Source organism: Bufo gargarizans, chromosome 5 (assembly GCF_014858855.1).
Source record: "Bufo gargarizans isolate SCDJY-AF-19 chromosome 5, ASM1485885v1, whole genome shotgun sequence".
In the NCBI taxonomy this organism is placed as follows: Eukaryota; Metazoa; Chordata; class Amphibia; order Anura; family Bufonidae; genus Bufo; species Bufo gargarizans.
Window position 1 is genome coordinate 50,409,166 of NC_058084.1, and position 18,558 is coordinate 50,427,723.

The window sequence follows — 18,558 nt, forward strand, 5'->3', positions numbered from 1 at the left end:
CCCCCTTTTTTCTGATTCCCTGACGAAGCCGGGCAGTCTATATAGCCGTACAGTCTATATAGCCGTGAGGGGTGGTCAAAAGGAGTCGCCCATTTGAGGGTGAACGTTACACCCTTTATTTCATAGGGTCTAGCTCAATTGCAGTAGGGTCATCCAAAGTAAGAGACCTGGTACATGTATCCCTTCCACCTGATACTCCTCTATTTGTATCTGACCACCCCCTCTCTTGTACTTTCCTTTGATACCTTACTTTCATACTTGTTTTTCTTTAGTTTGTGCACTATTAATTTGGGCACGATTAAATGTTGCAATGTCGTGATTTTGGGTTTGAATAAGGGCCTATTTTTAACATATTATTTCATAAAAGTTAAGTAATATTGTTAATATAGTTTTGGATCAGGAAACCAATGCATTCCACTGCTAATACCAGTAGCCTGCAGAGCATTCAGCTATACTAAGCAGTGCACCCAACAATACAGAGTACAGTGAAAATGATATAAGGGAGAATTTTTTAGGCATAGTGTGGTGCTATTATTTGGACACTGAACTCCAGTGAATGAACAGCCATTTCTTGAAACTGATGTGCTAAGCCTCATTCTCAGATCCATGAGAAGGTGGTCAGCGATGCATCCGTGAAGCTATCTGTGAAGGACCAGTGTTGGGTCCCTGTGCCATCCGGAAAGAATCTGAGCGACGCTTGACATGCCTAATTTTGATGGCTAGTTGGCTGGGTCAGGGTATCTCCAAAATATCAGGGCTTGTGGCTTGTTCCTGGTATGCAGTGATTGTAGCTACCAAAACTCGTCCAAGGAAGGACAATCAAGGTTCTATGATGCACGTGTGGTGAGACGGCCCATCTGGTCCGATCCCACAGAAAAGCTACTGTAGCACCTAAAATGGGTACATGAGCATTAGAACTGGACCGTGAGGTGATGAAAGAAGAATTGGTCTGATGAATCACGTTTTCCTTTATCTTTTCGTCATTTTGATTGGCCCTCACTAAATGCTACTGTTTTTACTTTTTCAGGACCAACATTATATTCCATTGAAGGGTATGTGTCCGCTGGCATGCTCTGGAAAATTACTGACTCCGAGCGTCCAGTCATCTGTGGTGTCAGCGACCCTCTTACAGCTCATATGACGGCATCTGGTTTCATTCCACAGACAGTACTTCATGTCCTGCAAACTGAATCATAAACTATAAAGAGAGTGGTGGTAGTAGTATACCAGGGAGCAAAAGCTCATAATTTCCATTTTATATTATGAAAATGTCTTCACTCTACTGTGTGCAATGGGCTAAAATAAGAGTGTCAGCTTATTGCATAAGACTGAGTGAGCCTTCTTGTCATCTGTCCTCAAGTTCGTTAGATGTTGTAATTGCCGTGTTAAGACCTGCAGAATGCAGACATTAGGTAATGTTAGTTCCAGTAAGGGGCATTTGGTTATTTGATTGGGTACTATTAGAGCCTGAATAAATTAAAATCTGTTTTCAAAAATTAAAAGCATAAAAGAGAAATCATAGGGGGCTGTGTTTATCCATTTTATCTTGCACCCATCTTGTCACCCTCATAGAGCTCTGGGAGGCTGAGATACTAGGGGCTGTATGATAGGATCCTTACAATGCCCCTGTGGCAGCCATGAAGGTAATATTGTAGTTTCTGGGGATTTATATACAGAAACCCAGTTAGCGGCACCTGGTTGTACATGTGCTCCATGTGCTGGAATCTAAGGCCTCTTTCTCATGGGTGAGTTTTCCATCCTGATGCAATGCGTATAACGAACACATAGCATCTGGACTTAATCCTAAGCCTGTAATTTTTCATTCATCATCTCTGCGTTCAAGAAAAAACACAGCACATTCTATGTTGTAGGTTTTTCATGCAGACTGAACTTGCAGAAAAAAACTTCATTTTTTTCCTGAACAGATTCTGACGCAATCCATGTGGCTCATGTGAAAGATGCCTTAGCTTAGGGGAATTCAATCTGCAATAATACAGTTTCCCCCTATAACAGGTGACAGTGATAAATACACAGGTGTCATAAATGTACAGGCACGTGCACACAGTACGTATTGCAGATTGTTGTGTGGAAAATCCCCAGTGTAATACAGCACCAGCTAGGTGGATGAGAATTTCTCAATCTTACCCACATGGTGTGGGAATTTTCCGCAGGTAAATTTACTTATGGTGTGGATTTAAAAATATCAGAAGAGTAGAAACAACACAAAATATACAACAGTAATTCAGCATGATGAAACAGAATACTTAATTCGGATCCTCTGCGGAGCCCAAGCGGATCAGGACAGCAATGATAAAGCACCAGAGTCTCGACCAGGGATCAGCAACCTTTGTGACTCTAGGTGTGGTGAAACTACGACTCCCAGCATGCACACTTGCTTGGCTGTTCTCACAACTCCCAAACCAAATAGAGCATGCTGGGAGTTTGCTGACCCCTGGTGTAGACACTTGCATGCTCTAGAACAGGGATCAGCAACCTTCGGCACTCCAGCTGCTGTAAAACTAAAGCTCCCAGCATGCACGCTTATTCAGCTGCCCTTTGAAATTCCTGTAGAAGTGAATGGAGGATTCTGGGAGTTGTAGTTTCAGAACAGCTGGAGTGCCGGAGGATGCTGATCCCTGTTCTAGAATGAACTCAAAATAGCATGCAGCACAGGCGCAGTTTTCACACTCTTTGGCTACAGTCACATGACCGTAGTGTTTTGTGCATCCGCAAAACATGGATACCGGCCCGTATGAATTCCTGCAATTTGCCGGCCGCACATGGCCGCCGCTACCATAGAAAATGCCTATTATTGTCCGCAATTACAGACAAGAATAGGACATGCTTTATCTTTTTTGCGGGCCACATAACGGAACTATGGATGCGGACAGCACACAGTGTGCTATCCGCATCTTTTGCAGGCCCCAGTTGAAATTATGCAGACTCATTAATACGGTGGTGTGAATGTAGCCTAAATTTTTGTATTTTGCTATCATCCTTCTATCCTCCCAGCACCAACCAATAGCAAGAATGCTTGAGGGTTATCCAGTAATTTGATATTGATGAGTTATGCTCAGAATGGGGGATCAATATGAGATCAGTGGGGGTCTGACTCCTAGCACCCCTACCTAACAGCTGTTCGAAAAGGCCACTGTGCTCACCAGAGCTCCAGCCAGCATTGCTGCCTCCTCACAGCTTACCAAGCACAGTGCCATACGTTGTACAGCTCAGCCTCATTCACTTTAATGGGACTGAGCTGCGCCTAGGCCACTTGACCGATGGCCGTCATGTCAATGGCCTAAGTAAAATGTCCTAAACATTCACGGAACGCCGCGGCCTCCTCGAACAGCTGATCGTCAGGAGTGCCGGGAGTCAGACCCCCAGTGATCAAATATCCACAACATATCCTGAGGATAGGCTATTAATATCAATTTCCAGGATAAATCCTTTAACAATTTGGGTCCGTTTTATGCTGACTCTGGGAATTATCCATGAAGCCCCTAGCTAGACATTGTCTAAAGACCCTATTATGCTACCTGATATTCGGCACGACGAGAGCCCACGGATGGTACATCCATCAGCGCTTGTTTGCACCAGCCTACTACACCGACCGAAGCAAAGTGAATGTGGGAGGAATTGCTACTGCAGTTCCTCCCTCATCCAGGGCCATTGATTATCGGCAGCACCGGGAGATGTTCAGCCTATAACTGCATCTTTCATCCTGATGAAGGATTCCAATCAGCCGACAAACAAACGCTTGCTTGGTGATCGGCAAGATTATATAAGCCAATTATTGGAAACTGGCATTCCTATTGCTGTTTGTTCCCAATAACTGGCCTTAATATTGTTCACTCTAACAGGGTCTTAAAGGGGTTGTCCAGTTTTCTATACTGATGGCCTATCTTCAGGTAGCAAATATTCCACTGTACTACAATCGAGGACCCAGAAAGTCAAGTGACCAAAAAGTCTCATCAGATTTGCTGAGGAAATCCAGTTTTACTCATCTCGTCCATTTCAACAATCTGGGTGAGATGTACACCACTCCAGTATTTTACCAGCTACAGGCTTAGGCTTACAAAGGACAATGCATAAAACCTGTAATATAATTCTAAATGTATAATTACAACTAAGAATCTAATTTGACAGTGTAAAACATGCAAGATAACTCTTTAGGGAAATGAAAACTATTTCTAGGAATATGGAATGACAATTCAATATCGCAACTTTTGAAAGACCAAATATACAATATGTATCTTGTATTCCTTGTTTACCATCTGTAATTTCCATCTGCCACTGTGATGAAACGTAATCCTTCGCTCTGTAAAAAGTAACAGTGTCACAGCAGCCATCGCTTGGTCACAAATGCTTGGCATAGTTTCCACAGCCATCAAACATCCAGACTATTTAAAAGCCCGGCAGCTCTTCACTTCATTGTTAGAACTGAACCAAGAGCATGGATTCAGGATTTGCTTCCTTGACCTACTAAAAGGGAAGACTTTAGAACAATATAATGGCTCCTGATGAAACCAAAATCATGAATCCTGCCCAAAGAGTTGTCAGAAAGATTAAAGCGGCAACACTAGTTTCCAGCTTAACGAGAGGTTGGCAGCAATGGGCATCAGAGCACTCAACAAAGCAAGCTCAAGAACCTTCAGGTTGGGCTCCGGGTGGAGATGAAGATGTTTCTGGAAATCTCAAATCAACCTTGGAAAAGAAAAGCAGCCCTACCATTGTTATTGAACCTAACAAAGTAGCCGACAAGTCCATCAGAAGATATTGACCAGACACATATAAAAACCAAAGCTGTGACCAAAAGTTTTTCAAGCAAAGCTCAAGAAAGAGGAACAGACATTGGTTCATTGACTGAGAAGTATGAAAAAGAGCCCTGCACGCAAATACACAGTAACTATGATGACTCGAGTGTGGACAAGTTACTGCAAGGTCAAGTATCTCCAACTAGGAGAAGGAAATGCTCCTAATCTGGTGTCGCAACTCACTAAAGGCTGGAAGCAAATGGAAAACGATGCCGAAGAACCACAGGAAGCTTCAAGGGTTTTACCAAAACTTTCTGAATGTCGAAGTGAAAGTCTGGAAACTGAAGACAGTGGCTATGGAGAAAATGAGGGAGACACGAAGACAGACTTGGAAAAGAAGCTGGATCTTACAGAAGAGAATGACGAAGACACGGCCAGGATTAAACGCTCCTCTAATTCTCTGTAAGTGATGATGTTTAACTATATTGCATCTTAAAAATTGTAGCATGCTAGGCTATGGACACCTTTGGGGAATGATTTATTATTGCATTTTACTCATTTTGGGCTAATATCATTTTTTCAATTGGTCTTCTTAAAAATGTTCAGCCATTTCTAAGATACAAGGGTTAAAAGAGCCCTTCATGAGGTTGGGATTTAAAAAAAAAGCCACAGCTTTTAAACCCTTGTATCCCAGAAACGGTTGAACATTTTTAATAAAGACCAATTGAAAAAATGATTTTTAGCCCAAAATGAGTAAAAGGGAATAAAAAAAAATGCCCTTTAATGCTATTTATCATAGGTATGTATATATCACTAGCTTACCTTTTAGTGTATCCAGGGTCTAATGTTAAAATAGTTTATATTAACATTACATTTGCTGATCTTGCATCTATGCATTGCTCAATAAGAAAGCCACATGTATGGCTGCCTCTTGGCTGAATACTGCCAAAAAAAAACCATGAAGGGGCACTTATTTAATTAAGAAGTGAGGGCTCCACAGGTAACATTGGGTGGGATGGAAGAACTGTTCTGGGCGGAGAAACATGGGTGGTGGATAGAGATGAGCAAATCGACTTCGAATAAAACATCCGAAGTCGTTTTGCATAAAACTTCATTCTAATACTGTATGGAGCAGAAGCTCCGTACCGTATTAGAATGTATTGGCTCCGATGAGCCGAAGTTATTGCTTCATGAAGCCTCGCGAGACTTCGGGTAATAACTTCATAAATTAATTTGTATTGTATAAAAACATTTCCCGAACTCGGGTTTCAGTTCCAAGGTACCACCTGGAACCGAACCCGAGTTTCAGAAATGTTTTTTTACAGGACAAATTCATTTATGAAGTTATTACCCGAAGTCTCGCCAGACTTCGCGAAGCAATAACTTTGGCTCATCGGAGCCAATACATTCTAATACTATACGGATCTCCTGCTTCTTGCAGTATTGGAACGAAGTTTTATGCGAATTGACTTTGGATGTTTTATCCGAAGTCGATTCGCTTATCCCTAGTGGTAGATGCCCCTTAGAACCTTGAAATTCACTTGTATGGGAGCTGAGTAGCAGTAACCCAACACGGCCACCACACTTGGAGCTGGGCTTCCAGCTCAGTTGTAAGTGATAGTTCTGGTGCCAGCAGAAAACAGCTGATCGGTGAGGGTGCGGAGTGTCAGATCTCCATCGATCTGATATTATCAACCTGTTTTGAGGAAAGCCCTATTTAAAGTGGTGGCCACCCTGGGCATGTCCCTTGTGCTCTCCCTATAATCTGGTGCTGGTGATCAAGTGTTCATAATGGTCTGATCTATTAGATTATATGACTTTTATAGTAGTACTGTGGCATAATACAGTCCGGTACTTGCGTGTCCTACACTTTCATACAGAGGTCATAGCTCTCAACCCAACAGAAAAAAATGTGGCACGCTCAAGCAGATGCCATATTAAGCTGCTATTCTCTCCTAGATGCATTGCACAGTACATTTGATCCATTAGCAATGTCTCAGTGGTGCAGACCAGGAACTTGTATAGTCCTCATAAAGCTTGTAGTAATATTTATGTGATCAAAAAATAATAATTATGAGGTCCAGGATTACAGATTGTAGCATAGTATGATTGAGATATATGAGGACAGTGACCTTTGCACATTATATCACTTTATATAATCTCAGTTGGTGGCATAAATCCAGAAAAAAACTGCCACTTTTGGTTAAAAGCACTTGCTATTAAAACATTCACTCAGTCAGTAAACTGGATTGCCTAAGCCTATTGTTCACAGGAAATAATCCCCTTCGAATTAGTGTTTAATTCTAGATTAATCATCATTTAAAACAAAAACATAACACAAGATTACAAACTCTGCACAACGTATTATCCACCGTGCACAGGAATGCGTTACATTTTAGGTTTGGCCACTAGGGGCGCTAGATGCCAGAGTTTAGGTTCTGTTCAGACACAGTGCCTCACTAAAGCTTCAGAAATCTAATAAGACTGACTGTGTGTGTAAGTCCTCCAATCCTGAGCAGCGTTTATACTTCTTTTATGGTTTTATCAGGAAGGTTTTCTTCCCATTATAGTTAACCCCTTCCTAACGCCTCCATTTTCCGATTTAGTTTTTTACTCCCTGCCTTTCAGGGGCCATAACGTTTTAATTTTTTTAATTCACATAGCTGTATAAGGGCTTTTTTTTTTTTTAATGGACAAGTTGTACTTTCTAATGACATCATTTAACATGGTATAGGATGCAGTGGGAATCTGGAAACAAATTGGGAAAAAAAAAATTTAGACATTGTTTTATGGGTTTCGTTTTTACAGTGTTCCCTACGCCATTTATATACCTTTCTTTTTGTTGTAATACTTAAAAAAAGTTAAAAATAATACATTTGAATCGGCATATTCTGACCCTCATAACTTTTTAATATTTTTTTTTATCTATGGAGCTGTGTGAGGGATCATTTTATGCGGGTGATCTGTATCATTTTGGGGTATGATCACGTTCTAGTCTTTTTTTTCGGAGGTGACAGTACCAAAAAATAGCCATTTTGATTTATTTTTCCATTAAGACATTAACCATACAGGAAAAAAATAAATAAATTTAGGCTGGTTTCACATGAGCGAGTTCAATGCATTGAACTCGCAGCATGTTTCTGCGGAAGCTCCTGTACTGACCTTCCTAGGACTGACGTGGTAGCATAGCATTATATTAATTTATTAATGATTGATTTATGATTATGATTATTGATGACCACATTATCTCAGTGTTATACAATATGGTCCTGAATTGTAAGGGTTACATAGCATGATAAATCTACAGTATATAATGGTATGTGACCCCATCAGTGCTAGGGAAGTCAGTACGGGAGCTTCCACAGACACACGCTGCAAGTTCAATGAGTTGAACTCGCTCGTGTGAAACCAGCCTTACATTTAATAGTTCAGGCATGTTCATACTCTGTGATAGTATTTTTTTATTTTTATTTTTTATAGCTTGCTTGGTAAAATAAAGGGAAAGGGATTTAAATATATATATAGTTTTTTAGATTTTTTAAAACTTTTTAAACTTTCACTTGTTTTTAGTCCTCTTAGGGGACGTTAACCTGTAGTCTATGGGAGAATCAGTGCATTCCTCTCAAGCTCTGGCAAGGCCTTGGAGCCTTCCAAATGGCCTCAGGCTGCCACATCAATCAGACAGCTCCCGCAATTTGGTAGCAGGAGACCCTGGACCAGCTCCAAAAATTAATCAGAATCCAGTCAACAAAGAGGGTGGGATGATGACCAATGGGTCAATAATTGTTATCATGAATATCTGCACTTCGAGAATTCGCAAAGATGTAGAATATAGTGCTATATATTCGTAATCGCAAATATTCTAGATTTTTTTTTTCATCAGTAACCTCGCTTTTTGCTTGTGGGCCAATGAGAAGGCTGCAATGTCTTTGTCTGAGCTTAGCAACATCCCTAGCAACCAATAGGAAAGTTGCCTACCCCTTACTATATAAGAACCTCCCCAGCAGACATTTTATGCAGTTCTGAGTGAGAGAGCAGTGACATTGCTGTGCTCCGTGCTTTCCACATTACATTAGATAGATAGTTTATATATATAACACATATAGTTAGTGGGAGATAGTCAGTGTAGGTTAGATCCTGATATAGTGTAGCTGATAGGTTCCAGTGCAGGGTGTTAGGTGGTGTGATAGGGATTACTGTTTCTCTGCTGTCCATACATACATGCTACAGACTGTGCTGTGATGTCACAACAATACTTAGTGCACCAATCAGTAATATCTACTCAGACCTGATAAAATGTGAAGTTGCTTGTATTGCGCAAAAAATATGCGCATCATTATTGCAGATTTGCGGAGATCACGAATTTTAGAATTCGTGAATTTATTGCGAATATTATGCGAAAAAATTTATTAAATATCACAAAAACTAATAATGCCTATGCCGCTCATCACAATACAGGAAATTGAATGCCATCACTGTGTTTGATGCTTACCTGATGCCCTGCATAGATGAGTTACTGGATCAGCTCGCCAGTGTCAAGTACATCACAATTATGGACTTGAGTAGGGGATATTGGTCAAAGAAGTCCAGGAGAGGTCCGCCTTTATAACTTATTTTTGGGCTTATTTATGGTTTTCCCAGATCCGCTGTTCAGTTTTTTGGCTCCGTTGTGTTTCTGTTCCGTTTTTCCGCAAAAACAGCAACTTGGTAATCATTGCAAAAACCAAACACATGTGCAAAATGGGCTGGGCATAGCATTTCTACAGCATGGATCCGCAAAAAAATTGATGACATATGGACATGTGTTCCGTATGCATTGTTTTTTATACGGACCCATTTACTTGAATGGAGCCACTGAACGTGATTTGCGGACAATAAAAGGACCTGACTCAAAATGTTGCAGAATGGAAACGGAATGCATACGGAGTACATTCCGTTTTTTTTGCGGACCAATTGAAATGAATGGTACCGCATACGGAACACAAAAAGCGTCCCGTATGTGGAAAGCTAAAAACATTCGTGTGAACGAGCCCTAATAAGAGCCTTCTTGTGTTCTAACGATTCTATGACCTTAGAAGAAGCATTACCTATATTGAGTTATTAACCCTGTGAATGCTAGCAGTTGTTGCACGTACTTAAGTGTTATTTCATGCAAAGGTGCCTCGTCAGCCTGATATGACCAGTGGTCGCAGCTAAGATTGATTAGTTTCAGGAAGGAGTGCTGACAAAGGGAGGTCCAGCATGACCCTGCAGGCTCCCCTCCTGAATCTAAGTCCGCGAATCCTGACAGATCTTTTGTGAAAGGCTTGTCCAAAACCTCCAGTCCTATGGGAATGCATTGAGCTTTACAATATGTGTGGTGGAGATAAAAAATATATATCAAACTCATAAGAAAGTAGTCTAAATAAATATCAATTTAATATTTTCCTTAAATCTTCAGGAGCAACAAGGCTATAGGAGAACTTCAGAGCATCAATAAAGCCTACAAAAGATATAGCCCTGTGAATAACATCAAAGGGAAATGGGAGAACTGGTCTGGGGAACATGTTCTGACCCAGAAGCTGAATCCTTTCAGTGATGACTATGACCATAAATTTGCAATGTCCACACGATTACATAAGGGCGATGAAGGCTATGGACGCCCGAAGGAAGGAACCAAGACTGCTGAGAGGGGCAAGAGGGCAGAGGCACACATACATCGGGAGATGAAAGACCTTTGTTTCGTCATTTCAACAATGGCCCAACCAGGCAAATACGGAAAGGTCTGCGTCACCTTTGGAGAACTGTTTGATAGATATGTACGGATTTCAGATAAAGTGGTCGGTATCCTGCTGCGGGCTAGAAAACATGGAATGGTGGATTTCCCAGGAGAAATGTTGTGGCAGGGTAGAGATGACCATGTGATAATAACCTTATTGTAGCCGGGTTAGGATTCCAGAGTACCATAAGTTTTCCATTAGATGGTTCTATATCTCATTCTCAGACATTACTAATCAAGAGATAATAGTCTTCATCATGGTTGGTGCAACTCAATCACCCACAGGGCACAAATTCATATCTATTTCAGAAAAAAATTGCACAGACAAACTTTAACCTATATGATATAAAGGCACCTTGATTAGACTTTAGAGGGGTTCTCCCATTGCAACAACTTATCCTCTATACACAGAATAAGGGATAAGTGTCCGATTGGTGGACCTCCAACTACTGGGGAAGCTTATGACCACGAGAAAGCAGCCTGTGTTCCCCCATTTCAACGGAGAAGCCTGTGTGGGGAAGTACAAGCCCCATTCTCAGAACCAGCAAGGGCTCCAGCAGTCAGACCTCCAATCAGACACGTGTTCCCTAACCTGTGGATAGGGGATACGTTGTTGTGATGGGGTCACCTCTTTAAAGGGCTTGTCTATATGATATACTGTATTGTACGGTGCTGTTTGTCAGCCACAATGACTAAAATTGGTATGAGTTGCAGTACCAGGATAGGGTGAAAAACTGTTATTTTTTTTCCTTCCTGTTTCTTAACTGTTTTTTACTAGAGCAGGGGTGGCCAACCTGCGGCTCTCCAGCTGTTGTAAAAATACAATTCCCACCATGTCCTGCTGTAGGCAGTCTGGTCATGCTGGGAGGTGTAATTTTGCAACAGCTGGAGAGTCGCAGGTTGGCCATCCCTGGCCTAGAGCAACCTTTGGCACGCCAGATGTTCTGAAACTACAACTCCCAGAATTGCCCTTCACTGCTATGGGAGTTGTGAGAACAGGCAAGCAGGTTTGCATGCTGGGAGTTGTAGTTTCACAGCAGCTGGAGTGCCAAAGGTTGCTGATCCCTGGCCTAGAGAGTTCCCCTTTGCTGTGTTTCCCATCACAGGGCCAGCACTGGTATAGTCTCAGACCCTGCGTACACATGTGCAGCGTAATACAGTACTAGCCAAGTTGGTGTAATTCTACAAAAATCTAATATAGACATTGCAGAAAAATTTGTGGAACTATATTGCCACAATACAATGTACAGCGCTGTGCTTGGTAAGCAGAGAGAAAGCCCTGGCGCTACAGCTTTTCGGCGAGGGTCCCAGGTGTCGGACCCCCATAGATCAGATACTGATGACCAATACAGAGGATATGTCATCAGTTTAAAAAAAACAAAAACTTTAATGGAGCTGTAATGCCTCTTCTTTTGAATGGGGCTAAGCTGCGACACCAGGTACAGTCCATTGACAAGAGAGGCCCCGAAATATGCAAATAATTTTTTCCCCTCGATACAATCCCTTTGAAAACGAGTTATGTAGACGGTTTGATCTAAGCTTTTTAATAGGTTTGCTGCTACAGGTCTTAATTTATATCCCCGGTAATAAGTCTTCCATGTACAGCGTTGTAGAGGACACGTTCATTTTGTATTATTTATTCATGTGTTTAACTTTTGCTATTGTTTTTTACCTTAATAAATTATTTATATCATCTACGCAGTTGGTGTCATTTCAGTATCTTTCGCTTTATAGTCGTGACAAATTACATTATCTTCAGTTTCGCATTTATTTTAGTGACATACAGTCTTAAGGGCTCATGCACACGGCTGTGTTATACGGTCCACAAATGGCGGCTCCGCAAAACACAGATCCTGGCTGAGTGCATGCCACCAATTAGAACGCCTTCACACGCAGCAGATTGTGTGGCAGAAAGCCATGTGCTTGCTACCCCATTTAATTGAATGGATCTGACTTGCTTGCGGATGCTATGCGATTTTCACGCAACCCCATTCACTTCTATGGGGCCTGCGTTGCGTGAAAAACGCAGATTATAGAACATGTTGCAATTTTCACGCATGTGATGTGTGAAAATCACCTCTCATGTGCACAGCCCCAAAGAAATGAATGGGTCCGGATTCAGTGCGGGTGGAATGCGTTCACCTCATGCATTGCACCTGCACAGAAAACTCGCCCGGGGGCCTAAGACCTCTTTCACACGAGTCAGTCTTCATTTCGGATGTGATGCATGTAGCAAACGCATAGCATTTAGCCTAAATCCTGACCGGTTTATTTCAAGGGGTCTGTGTACATGAATGTTGTTTTTCACGCATTAAAAAAAATAAAATTAAACAAAATCGCAGCACGATTGATATTTTGCGTTTTTCACGCAGCCCTGGCTCTATAGAAATAAATGAGGCTTGCATGAAAAACGGAAGACATCCGGATGCAATGTGTTTTTCACTGATGGTCGCTGGGAGATGTGGAAGGTTATCCATCAGTTTCTTCACACGTCTGAACAATACATCAAAAACGGATTGTATCTGCATGGAAATTCTGAACCACTGAAAGCAATAGCAGACAGAACTGACTGAACTTGCGTGCAAAACCAGTTTTTTTCTGAACAGAGTCTGACACAATCCATATCACTTGTGTGAAAGGGGCCTAACTTTGTCTTCTGTTTACACGGACCCCAAGCCATTTATTGAAGCACTGTGATTGTGATCGTCCAGATAAAACGTCTTTTTATTTTTTAACTACATTTTATAAGAAACCAAGATTCATGACATGTTAAAAAGACATGTTAAAAAAAAACAAAAAAAAAAAAAACACGCACGTTCACTACATTTTTATTCCAGTAAAAATTTTAATTTTCCATTGTAATCATTCCGTGGTCCAAGGCCACGGTCGGGTTGTGACAATCCAGGTTTTCTACATTCTTGTGGGGATGAACGACAGGGGTCAGCAACCTTTGTAACTCCAGTTGCTGTGAAACTACAACTCCCAGCATGCACAATTGCTCAGCTGTTCTGTTAAGGGTCCATTCAGACGTCCGCAAAATGGGTCCGCATCCGTTCCGCAATTTTCAATGGGGCCGGAATGTGCTGTCTGCATCCGCGGATCTGCACTTCTGCATCAGTGCTTCCGTTACCGCAAAAAAATAGAACATGCAATTGCGGACAAGATTAGGCATTTTCTATTTTAGTGCCAGCGATGTGCGGCCCGCAAATTGCAGAATGCACATTGCCAGTGTTTTGCGGATCTTCAATTTGCGGACCCCAACTCCCATAGAGGTTAATAAAGCATTCTGGAAAGTGTAGTTTCAGCTGGAGGTTGCTGAGCCTTGCTGTAGTGGAAGGACATATTCACATACGGTATGCAAGAGGGCCAAAGGGAAGGAAGATGGCTTAGACCCAACAGCGAAAACCTCATGGGGGAAAATGATCAACCCCTGAATTCCAGAATTCTGGCTTCAATGAGTCACAAAATAGGGCTTTCAGATATTTTAGGGACACTTCAGCAAAAACTTTGCAACTTTGTGATTTTTTTTACACGACTGCAGTTTTGAAAAGTGAGTGGGAAAGCGGACGAGGTTAGGGGTTAATTAGTCTCACTGCGGATGTATCAATTAAGACCATTAAAAAAGTTGCAAAAAAGCAGCAACGTCTGACCTCTTTCACATGTCCGTTTTTCACCGACACGTGCTGTCTGCATTTTCTGCGGACAACACGCACCCATTGATTTGAGTGTGGGTAAGCACTACTTTGGTCCGTTATGCGGACTAAATTCGCCTATGACAGCATATGGGTCCATGAAAATCAAAGACAACACTGATAGTATCCATGTTGCATCTGTTTTTCACTGAAGACTGATAGGAGATGCTCGGGAAGGTAATTTTAAGCTGAGCAATGTCTGTGGATTACGGATGACACACATACACTAAACACGGATCCTGCACCGATGAAACAAGGCCGCTTTTTTTATGAAATTGAAAATGACACGGAAATGTAGACACGGACTCTCACTTGGGGTGGGTGTTGTAGGAATGAGTAGCATTTGTAGACAAAAGTGTTAAAGTTAAAGATGTGCCAAATTTAACAAAATCTGTGACACTTGATAAATTTGGTGCAAAGTACACAAACCCCAACTCAAGCAAAACGGACTTCAAATATTACCCTCATGGTAATTTCCACTGCTGTGTCTCCTTGCTGGCAAACTGATTTGCTCAGTGGTCCCTGCATATCCCACCTATTAGACACTGAATGAGATGTTGTAAAGACTTATTTCCAACACATCTTACCCCAGACGTTATCACAGTGATCGAGACATTATCTGTACATGTATGTATTCAAATAGCAATACTAGGAGATGAACACTCACTCCGCTCCCTCTTAAAGACGTCTCTAACATTTAGTGGGGGGCTGTGGGGGCTGGTCTAGGAGACTGGCGTTTCTTGGCCTACATTTGATTATTTATAGACTATGAATATGTCCTGTGTAGTGTTGAGAGAATCGAAGCCAAACAAATTTTCTTCAATCCAAATTTCAGGACAAATTTGATTCGCCACGAAGCCGACTTTCCTCACGCTTCATGGTAACTAATCTATTCTTCCAGAAATAGCAGCAAAAAAAACAAACAAAAAAAAACAAAAACATCCATTTGCTCGAGGAGAGGTCATCTTGATTGAAGATGCCGCAAAAATTCTTGTGCGGGGCGACGTCACTGTGACCAGCCAGCGCGATTAGATTAACCACATTAGATTGTGCGTGGTGTCTTCAATCAAGATGGCCTCTCTGCGGGCAGATGGATGAGGCAAGTATAGATATATATATATAAGTATCCAAAGGATGAGGCAGCACGCCAAGTAAAGTGAAAAAAGGTGGATCTTTTATTCCCTCTGCAACGTTTCAACCGTCTCAATGCGGTCTTTCTCATGCATACCACAAGGTGTCATACAAGGGTATATATACCCACAATACATAGCAAACAATTAGAGTGACAATTATTCAATACAAAGTATAATAAAGTGCATAGTGCAATATACAATAAATATAACTGACATGATTTCATATAACGTGATGATTTGCATATCACGATGATCTCCACAATACAATACAATGTGTACAAACACAGTAATCTTAGTGACAGCATAAACTGTGAATTAATTATTGGCCTGTATTTCATCAACACACATCACCTGTGTATCTATAAAGAATGTGATTAGATCAAATAAAGTTAAAAACAACTCACACCGCAATGCATGTGCGCCAAAGTCCGCGTCCTCACAGTCGAATCGCACATGCCAAACCCCCAGCCGCGTCACAGGCGCGACGTCATCAAGGAAGAAGCCAAGCGACATTACCATGGAGACGTGACGTGAGAACCACGCGACCAGGGAAACAGTCACATGACCAAGCCAGAGGAGTCACCGAGTCCCGCCCACGACGCCGGGCCCGCGTCACCCGGCCAGACACGCCTACCGTAGTGGCGTCGCTGCCATGGCAACAACAAGCCAAGCACCGTGCACAGTGGCTCACCACAGTCCCGCGACAGACATAGGGCAGGCGCGGGCTAACAGAGATCGGCGGGGGGAGAGAAACAATAGACACAGCAAATGCAAAGATAAAATATAAAGTAACAGACAGGCGAGGGCCAATGAGCACCTCACCGGGTCACTATATACACTTAGAGACCGGAGTGAGCGTGGTACAGAGTATGTCGGCACCATAGGTAACCCCTACATAATTCGTGCCATACTCATGCTGTAAGACAATGGGACGGGGACCAAAGGGTCACGTCGTTCTCACGGTCATCACCCCCGGTCCATGACGGGCATGGGATCCAAGACATGTCCATGCCAAGGCGCCCAAACCCAGAAACCGTCCCTTAGGTCTATAAAAAAAGAGAAAACCACCACTCCAAGAAAGCAATGTAATTACAGTTGACCCATTTAGTATCTTATTAGGAGAAATACAATTGCACGCGCCCCAAGGATCTCCCCCAACGCCAAATTTCAACAAAAAAAGAACGCAGAAAATGACGCCCACTGTCCATGAACAACGCCAGTGGAGTACCAATATCTGGAGAAAGAAAGAAAAAATATATATAAGAAAATGGAACAGAAAGACTATACATCTATAAAAAAAACAATTTAGTTCCATAATTGATGACACCAAAAAATATTTACACACAACAGGGCATAGCAAGCCGAGGATCCAGAGAGAATAGCGAGGAGCCCCCTCCTATAATACACTCCACTTGAAGTCAACATTGAGACCATGAGGTCTCAGGGTGTTGAGGCGATGGATCCATCTCAGCTCCCTCTGTTTGAGGGCCAGTGTCCTATCACCTCCCCTTCTAGACAGAGTAATTTGGTCCACTAACAAATTTCAAATCCCTCTCCTTATGATTAGCTTCCACAAAATGTTTTGGAACGGGCAGATCTTTTCTTTTTTGTCTAATTGAGAACCAGGGATTATTCAAACGTGTCTTCATGTCACAAGTGGTCTCCCCAACATATAGGAGACCACAAGGGCAGGAAAGCACATAGATCACAAAGGAGCTGTTGCATGTTAAAAAAATGACCAATCTCATATTGGGTCCCCGTGACTGGATGCATAAATTTCTCACCCCTGGTCATGTAAGAACAATTGACACAACTAAGACAAGGATAAGAACCCCTCCTTCGAGAGCCAATATGAGATTGTACCAAGGTCTTAGCAGGAATGTCTGCCCGTACCAACTTGTCACGAAAATTGTCACGAAAATGGTACGGGCATTCCTGCTAAGACCTTGGTACAATCTCATATTGGCTCTCGAAGGAGGGGTTCTTATCCTTGTCTTAGTTGTGTCAATTGTTCTTACATGACCAGGGGTGAGAAATTTATGCATCCAGTCACGGGGACCCAATATGAGATTGGTCATTTTTTTAACATGCAACAGCTCCTTTGTGATCTATGTGCTTTCCTGCCCTTGTGGTCTCCTATATACAATTGCACGCGCCCCAAGGATCTCCCCCAACGCCAAATTTCAACAAAAAAGAACGCAGAAGATGACGCCCACTGTCCATGAACAACGCAGCGACGCCACTACGGTAGGAGTGTCTGGCCGGGTGACGCGGGCCCGGCGTCGTGGGCGGGACTCGGCGACTCCTCTGGGTTGGTCATGTGACTGTTTCCCTGGTCGCGTGGTTCTCACGTCACGTCTCCATGGTAACGGCGCTTGGCTTCTTTCGTGATGACGTCGCGCCTGTGACGCGGCTGGGGGTTTGGGCATGCGCGATTCGAATGTGAGGACGCGGACTTTGGCGCCCCTGCACATGCATTGTGGTGTGAGTTGTTTTTAACTTTATTTGATCTAATCACACTCTTTATAGATACACAGGTGATGTGTGTTGATGAAATACAGGCCAATAATTAATTCACAGTTTATGCTGTCACTAAGATTACTGTGTTTGTACACATTGTATTGTATTGGGGAGATCATCGTGATATACAAATCATCACGTTATATGAAATCATGTCAGTTATATTTATTGTATATTGCACTATGCACTTTATTATACTTTGTATTGAATAATTGTCACTCTAATTGTTTGCTATGTATTGTGGGTATATATACCCTTGTATGACACCTTGTGGTATGCATGAGAAAGACCGCATTGAGACGGTTGAAACGTTGCAGAGGGAATAAAAGATCCACCTTTTTTCACTTTACTTGGAGTGCTGCCTCATCCTTTGGATATTTATTTACCTATAGCCGTCTGAGCCTGCGGCTGAGAGGACCTGCACCTGTATTCCTGGTCTTGTGCTGCTGGGACCCGCTTTTTGGTATCTATCTATCTATCTATCTATCTATCTATCTACAAAAAATTGGACTGCACTCCCAGCAATTCGTGAAGAAAATCTGAGTTTATTCACCCATCTGTGGCAAAGCGACGTTTCGGCTCCAACTGAGCCTTTCTCAAGCCTTGGCTTGAGAAAGGCTCAGTTGGAGCCGAAACGTCACTTTGCCACAGATGGGTGAATAAACTCAGATTTTCTTCACGAATTGCTGGGAGTGCAGTCC

The 18,558-nt window shown here is 42.3% G+C and overlaps 1 protein-coding gene across 1 annotated transcript; it reads left to right on the forward strand.

Annotated features, from left to right (window-relative positions):
- Positions 1–4,422: 4,422 nt before the first annotated feature.
- ABRA (actin binding Rho activating protein) lies at positions 4,423–11,373 on the forward strand. The gene is given in 4 exon segments (XM_044295615.1): positions 4,423–4,761; positions 4,763–4,976; positions 4,978–5,216; positions 10,195–11,373. Coding segments are annotated over 4 exon segments (1,185 nt in total). The 5' UTR covers positions 4,423–4,510; the 3' UTR covers positions 10,676–11,373.
- The last annotated feature ends 7,185 nt before the right edge of the window (positions 11,374–18,558 follow it).